This window comes from Rhincodon typus, unplaced genomic scaffold (genome assembly GCF_021869965.1).
Source record: "Rhincodon typus isolate 14 unplaced genomic scaffold, sRhiTyp1.1 hic_rhity00004939, whole genome shotgun sequence".
NCBI lineage: Eukaryota > Metazoa > Chordata > Chondrichthyes > Orectolobiformes > Rhincodontidae > Rhincodon > Rhincodon typus.
The window spans coordinates 3,796-11,923 of record NW_025970577.1 but is presented as its reverse complement, the minus strand read 5'-3'; the positions used below and the strand labels follow the sequence as shown (position 1 = coordinate 11,923).

At 39.0% G+C, this 8,128-nt stretch overlaps 1 protein-coding gene across 1 annotated transcript; it reads left to right on the top strand.

Moving 5' to 3' along the window:
- Nucleotides 1–188: 188 nt before the first annotated feature.
- LOC109931503 (60S ribosomal protein L5-A) lies at nucleotides 189–7,861 on the top strand (the record flags this gene model as incomplete). The annotated part of the gene is made up of 4 exons (XM_048593973.1): nucleotides 189–400; nucleotides 921–1,098; nucleotides 4,442–4,530; nucleotides 7,683–7,861. Coding segments are annotated over 4 exons (579 nt in total), but the record flags the coding sequence as incomplete, so codon positions are not given.
- Nucleotides 7,862–8,128: the final 267 nt, after the last annotated feature.

Genomic DNA, 8,128 nt, shown 5'->3' with positions numbered 1-8,128 from the left:
GGCCCGAAACGTCAGCCTTCCTGCTCCTGTGATGCTGCTTGGCCTGCTGTGTTCATCCAGCTCTACACCTTGTTATCTCAGTAGATTTATTGTCCACAGCAGGTTTTAACACTGTGGTCTGGGCATTGTAGTTATGGGTTTACTTTTAACAAAATAAAAATTGTTAACAATCTTTAACATTTTTTCTTTTTAAAAAGTTGCTGAACAAATTTGGGTTGGACAAGATCTATGAGGGTCAGGTGGAAGTGACTGGTGATGAATACAATGTAGAAAGCATTGATGGGAAGCCTAGTGCTTTCACCTGCTATCTTGATGCTGGACTTGCCAGAACCACCACAGGCAACAAAGTCTTTGGAGCTTTGAAAGGTGCAGTTGATGGCGGCCTGTCTATTCCACATAGGTAAGGGGCTGCATTGTGTCTTTTATTTCTAATGTTATTTTGTAATTTCAGGCTTTAATTTTGTGATTTGATGCCTGATGTTGAAATACACTGAACAATGCAAAATTAGGGGTGGAAAAAAAGAGTAGTATGTCGGGGCTTGCATGTATACGTTTAATTCCTGATCTCAACAGTGCCTTTGAAATGTGGCTGTAACTAACAGGAACAAAAATATGGATAGATCATGCCAAGTGGTTGATGCAACCTACAATAATGACTGATCTAAATAATGTTGCCATGGTTTCTTATAAACCTACATGAAAATAATACAGTTTAGTTTCATACTTGAATTTCTGGTAACTATGGTTTTGAGGTATTTCCATGTTTTGTATCTGCTTTGATATAATTTGAGTGGAGCTTACTTAAGTTATTCTTACATGTGATGTAAATTTTGTGAATGTCTAGATTGAAAGCAGTTCATAACTTCTGTAAAAGAGAAAAACAAGTGGAATATTAAATAGACTGATTTCTTAAATTCCAGCACCAAGCGATTTCCTGGTTATGACTCTGAAAGCAAGGAGTTCAATCCTGAAGTTCATCGTAAACACATCTTTGGGTTGAATATAGCAGAATACATGCGTTACCTAATGGATGAGGATGAGGATGCTTATAAGAAGCAATTTTCTCAGTACATCAAGCATGGAGTCACAGCGGACAAGGTAAGGAAATGGATATTTTTAAAAAATATACACAATTCTCATTGATTTGTCTTTAACAACCGGTCTTTATAGCCCAGAGTGAGATGTTAGAGTAGTCCTGTGTAGAAAAACAAGATATCAAGTTAAGTGCGTTCAGGAGCATAGATAGCCAGAATCCTACTGAACATACAAATTGAGGAAATGAAAGTTTACATTAAGCAAGATTAAAAAATATTATGCTTAATTTATTCTATTAATCATTGTTCTAACAAAAAATCCATCCACCAACAAAGTAAAACTTGACAATGAGCCACATGCAATGTTGGCATTTATTTTGAGAGGACTTGAATATAAAAGCAGGGATGTACTACTGAGGCTTTATAAGGCTCTGATGAGGCCACATTTGGAGTATTGTATGCAGTTTTGGACCCCATATCTCAGGAAGGATGTACTGGCCCTGGAGCGGGTTCAGAGGTGGTTCACAAGAATAGTCCCAGGAATGAGAAGCTTAACATATGAGGAACGTTTGAGGACTCTGGGACTATACTCATTGGACTTTAGAAGGATGAGGGATCTAACTGAAACTTACAGAATACTGAATGGCCTGGACAGAGTGGATGTTAGGAAGATGCTTCCATTGGTAGGAGAGACTAGGACCCTAGGGCACAGCCTTCGGGTAAAGGGAAGGCCTATTAGAACGGAGATAAGGAGAAACTTCTTCAGCCAGAGAATGGTGAATCTATGGAATTCACTGCTACAGAAGGCTGTGGAGGCCATGTCATTGAGTGCGTTTAAGACTGAGATAGATAGGTTCTTGATTATCAAGGGGATCAAGGGTTACAGGGAGAAAGCAGGAGAATGAGGTTGAGGAACTTATCAGCCATGATTGAATGGTGGAGCAGACTCGATGTCTTATGGTCTTATGAAATTTTAAGATAAGTGATCTGAAGATAGACAAAAGGAGAGATTTTAAGGAGATGTGAGGTTAGGGAGGGAATTCCATAGCTTTGTGTCTAAACAACTGAAAGCATAATAACACTTAAAATCAGGGATGTACAAGGCAATAGAATTGGAGCAGTGCAGAGATTTTGGATGTTTGTTGACTCAAGGAGCAGTTCAGAGAGAACGAGGTATAGAGCCCTGCAGTGATTTGAAATGGGAAATGAGATTAGCCAGTGTAGTTTAGCAAGGCACAGGGTTAACTGGTTGATAGGGCATTATGCCAGTTAGAACTTTGGCATTAAATTTTTGGGTCAGTTCAAGTTAATGGCGGGTGGAAGATGGGACGGTTTCCTGCAGTGTGCTGTTATGGCTGGAGACAGTTGAGGCTTAAGATAACAGACATGTAGATGAGCTGATTGAGGGCCAGAGAAAACTTGTGAAAGTGGAACAAACAATCTGATAAAGTAGGAAGCTCATTTCATCGACAGGATGTCAGGATTGTGAATGGTACGGTTCAGTTTCTGGCAGTATTTCTGCAGTTATTTCTATGTTTATATTAAGGAATGTGTGGTAGTTTTGAGGGCCTAGTTTGATGAAGAACCAGACAGGCTGAACCTTGCATCATTGAGAAAGGAAGGATTTGTGGTGTTAATTTTGGCCTAGTGTTTGGCGCAGAGATGAATTCGTTGCTTCTGTAGTTGGAAGAAATAATTCATCAATTGTTGACTTTTGTGTCAATCTTTCAGCAGGTTGGACAGACAACCATAATAGTATTATATTGCATTGATAGAGTTCTTGTCGAAGTACATTTCATAGTTCAGTTTTGTTGCGGAAAAGTTTGACACATTGCCAAAGCAGGGAAGTTGGGGCTGGGCAATAAATGCTGGTCTATCCAGTGATGCCTATGTCCGATGAAAGCCTTTTTAAAAAAAATTCATGCCTTTCGTTGTTTAACAAATGCAATTGAGCGTATTCCTCTCCTGCAGTATAAACTGTTGTGACTTGTTAGAAATTCAACGTTGCTTTGAGAATGTTTCTTTTTTCACCAGTATACTACTACTGTACTACTAAGAATGTTTTTAACACAAAAGTAGGACATTTATCTCTGCTTTGTCTGTGTTGACTCTGCAAAATCAATTCAGGTAGTCAGAGTTGCCATTCCTTTCCTTGGAGCTCTGCAACTTTTTTGAGTTTACTGAATTCTGTTTTGACGGCCACAATTAAATCCCGCTCCCCTACTCTTTCAGGTTCAGCATTCCAGATTATAAGTACATGGTATGTTTAAAAAAAGTTTTTGTATTGCCATTGGATCTTTTGCCAGTCTATGTTAATGTGTTTTCTGGTCTTGACTGACTATTTGAACAATGGGAAGTTTCTCAATTTACTGTCTAAACCCCTTGTGATCTTGAGCACCTGTTTCAAATCTGTCGACCTTCTGTAAGAACAAACTCAGCTTCTCCAATCTATCCAGTAATTTTTTTTAATTCTTTTAATGGGATGTGGTATCGCTGGCTAGGCCAGTGATTAATGTGCATTGACTTAGAGGCTGAGCCAATATTTCATGAAGTTTCATCATAACTCTCTTCTGTGTACTGTATGCCTTTCAAGCATAAACCTAGGTTCTTGTAGGCTTTTTAAAGTCATTCTTTTAATCTGCCCATGTATGCATATGCCTGGGTCTTTTTGCTCTGCATCTGTTTAGAATTGTATTCCTAGTTTATATTTCCTTTCCTCATTCTTCCTACCAGAAGGTGTCAATTTGCACTTCTTTCCATTAAATTCTATCTGCTAGCTGTCCTTGTTTTTCCACCATTTGTGTCTTGTTTTCTTGAAGTCTATCACTGTCTCTCCCTTGGCTCACAATACTTTCATGTTTTCTTACGTACTATCTGCAAATTTTGAAATTCTGCCCTGAGTACCTCAAATCGTTAACAAACAAAGCCGTTGTCCTGGTGCATACCTTCCTTTAATTTAAAAAATAACCGTTCACCACTGCTTTTTTTCTGTTTTGTGCCTAACTTTTTTGTATTCATGCTGTTGCTGTCCTATATTTCATGGGCTTTGCTGGCAAGCTTTTAACATAGCATTTTTATTAAACATGTTTTTGGAAGTCCATTATCCTCATCAATTGATTAACTGGAGTACAAAATAACCAATGAATAGAAAAGAGATTGAGATAGAATGAGAAAACAACGGTGGCATCATGTAACAAACTATGAAAATGGAATTGCGGTAATTGAAGAAGTTCAGTACTCTGGGTAGTAAACACTGGCCTTTTTGTGATATCCTTATTTGAAGCTTTTTTTAAAAAGATTTAAATCTTACATTTTTGGTCAAGGCTTGAAGGGATGTTCAATAAAGGAATGTTTAATCATGGTGCAAGGTTATTTATTGAAACTGCCTTTTTTCAAAATTTTCATAGATAGAAGATTTGTACAAGAAAGCCCATGCTGCCATCAGACAAAACCCTGTTCATGAAAAGAAGCCCAAGAGAGAAGTCAAGAAAAAGAGGTATTACACGTGAATACTACATTTATTTATGATGATTACAAAAAAGTAAAATTAGACCTTAATCTTTCTTCTTCATTCGAAAACAAAGATTTATTTTAGAATGAGGCTGAATCTGCTTTCAGGTCAAGAAGTGAAGGTAACTATCTTAATTGAAAGAGTGCATTTTTTTAATGTAAAAGCATAACTAGGTGCACACTTAACTTGTGGATCAACTTTGTTTGTACATCTTGTTCTGTACATAGTGAAAAAGTAATTTGCAACTAAACCCAAATTCTTAGCATATGCTTGAAAGCAAATGTTTTATCTGAATTATAACTACTGGTAAGTGGAAATGAGCTACTGTTACGTGAGAGCATGGATCTATCAAGGTAAACCCCTCAAGATGCCTTGCTGTCCATTGTGTTACTTTGCTTGCAATGAGCTACTTTTAAATAAAAACTGAAAATACACAGCTCTGAAAATACCTTGAATAGAGAGAATTTGCGACAACGAGCAAAGGAAAGGGGTTTATAGTCATTGATAGTTCATCATCTGAACCCCAGGACATTGCTACAGGAGTTCCTTAGCATTGTGTCTTCAATCCAACCGTCTTCAGTTGCTTTATCAATGATCTCTCCATCATAAGGTCAGAAGTGGGGATGATAGCAGCTGATTGTGTTTTGTTCAAAATCATTTGCAACTCCACATATTGAAGTAGTCCATGCCTGTATGGAACAAATCCTGGACAACATTCAAGCTTGGGCTGATGGGACACAAATGTTACTTGCTACTTAAGTGACAGGAAATTACATTTTTAAAGAGAGAGAGATTAGCCATCTCCCCTCGACGTTACAGCATTATTATCACTCAGAATACCATTATCAACATCACAATCATGACTGTTGAGCAGAAGCTTAATTAGAACTGCCATATAAATACTATCACTGAAACAAAGCAGGACAAAGGCTGGAAATTCTGCAGAGAATATTTTACTTCCTGACTCCCCATAGCTTGTTCACCACATTTCAAGAAACAAGTTAGGAATTTTCTTTACTTAGTGGCACTGCATCCATACCAGTAGCATCCAGAAATTCCTCCATCACAGCAAATTCATCTATTGATTGACATTCCATTTGCCTTAAATCGTTACACCCTCCATCATGACATGTAATAGCAGCAATGTATCCATCTACAAGAATTGGAACTCGATCATCATTTTTTCCATTGTCACTGGTTCAAAATTCTTTAAACCACTTTGTAACGGCACGGAAGGAGTATCTGCATCACATGGACTGCAGCAGTTTAAGAACGAATACGATGCCATCCTCTCATACTTAAATAAGGACAGCCAGTGAAAGTTGGCCTAGCCAGCACTGCCTCCGTCCTGTGAAAGCACTTTTTTTAAAAAAAAAAAAAAAGACCTTCTACATTTTTTGAAATGCTGCCTGGCTTGGGGGAGCTGTCATTCAGCCCATCATCCCATTAATCTGCCGTCTGTTCTGGGCTAGCTTTGTGTGATAGGGAAATGCAGAGGCTGAGTCACCATATGCTGCAGCTTCAATTTTCAGTTTGAAGAGCATCTTTCTGTACTAGGTCATCTTCCTGGTGCTGCCTCCCTTGCAGGAGTTGCTACTGCTCAGGGGTAGGACATTCTGATAGTCACCAATCTGATGCGCCATTATTGATGCAATACTCAGACCGAACCACAGCCTGCCACTCGGCCTCTAGCTTTAACCCCGGAAAGGAGGGAAATTCTGGATGGTCAGGATCTCAGCCACGTTCTGTCTTCACCAGCAGTTGTTCCTGGCTCTGCCTTCTTGGGTCCTTAGTGCTACTCAGCATCCTGGCTTGGAAATATTCCACTGTCCCTTCAGTGTTGTGGAATCCACCCCCCCCACCCAGCAAAACTTCACCACCACCGTCCGAAAGGCAATTAAAGAAGACTAGAAATTCTGGCCAGCCAGCAATGCTCACACCATATGAATGAATAAAAAAATCTCAACTGCCCACCAGTGGTAAAACTGCTTCTCCTCAGCCACTAGTGTCTAAACCTGAGCTGCTATTCCCAATGAGGTTTGGTCCCTTTTCCTCAGAAGTATGGATCCAAGTGGAGTTGGCTGAAGAGAAGCCACTCTTGCCTGCCAAACAAGTCTAAGGAAGGTTAACAAATCCAAATTGGAATTTGAGGAGGAAGAGGTTGGGCATGTGTCTGTTTGGAGATAGTGATAGAGGAAGAAAAAGAAGTGTTGGGTGCTCAGTGGGGAAGGAGGGATGGGGAGCGAGGGATGGGGAGCTCTGATCTTGGAGGACAAGAGCTAGGGAATGGGTAATTGGGAAGAGAAGCTTCTCAGCATGAGAGGGAGGAGGCAGGTTTGGAAGAGGGGTATGTGGTTGGTTGCAGTGATGGGGACTTCACTATTATGACCATGGAGTATGTAGTACATGGCTGAAATCTCCAAGAGTCATAAAACTAACCCTTCTTCAAACTACCTTTAAAAATAAATTTTCATAATTACATGATGTGCTGTTAATTTTTAAAATATGAGCTTTAACACAGTCAATACTACTTCATTACTATCTTGTTTTTGCTGCTGTCTCTGTAAAATAAGCTGTGCTTTTTAAAATACATTGATGGGAATGGGGCATCGCTGGCAAGGCTAGCCTTTGTTACCCTCCCTATTTGCCCTTGAGAAGGTGATGCTGAGGTTAAAAACTGGTCACGTTGCAAAATGCTTTGCAAAGCACTGCTTGTAGTCCTTTGATTCAGGTACATAATCCAGCAAGGTTATTTTTTGCTTTTGGTAGCGACTTGATTTGTCATTACTGCATTAAATGCCAAGCTACATTGTTGATTTTAGGCAGCTGTCCACCGTCTTGTTGGAAGGTTTTAAAAAAAAAAAGGAATCTAAATGTGCCTGTTCACTTGAAGTTGAATCGAGAAGGACTTGCGTTCCACAACAGCTCATAAAAATTGCTATAATTATATGATTCCTTGTCACACAAAACTTTCTTATGCTTGGGCATCATTTAACATTTGAACTTGTTGGTGATGGTTGAAGATCATTGAATTCATTGAATACTTTTGTTGTTGAGTGGCTATTTAATTTTCTGCAAAAAGCTAAGTGTTATTGTTTTAGTAACAAACATTGAACTATTTTCCTCTTATTTTATAGGTGGAACCGTCCTAAGATGTCATTGGAACAGAGAAAGGATCGTATTGCTCAAAAGAAGGCCAGCTTCCTCAGGGCACAGGAACAGAATGGCGACAGTTGAACGGTTGCCTTTAGCCATTATTCAGAAAAACGATAAATCTGATTCATATAAACAGCTAAATAAATTTAAAGAAAAACTGCTTCTGTTTGTATTGAGTGTGAACTATGAAGGGACAAGAAAATTAGTATTCCAGTGGAGTTTAATGTAACTGTGATGAATTTCCCTTCAGTAAGTTGAGGCCCCGTTTTCCTCCTCATGATAGGGAGTGAAGTCTTACGCAGAGCAAAAATACGCACATGGAAAATCTGGGTTGATGGGGCTTTTGTTTACTTTGTAGGTCTAATCCTACCTATTGTGGATTATAGGTTTCCAACAATCAATGCTGCTTAAAAAGCTCCCATATGGA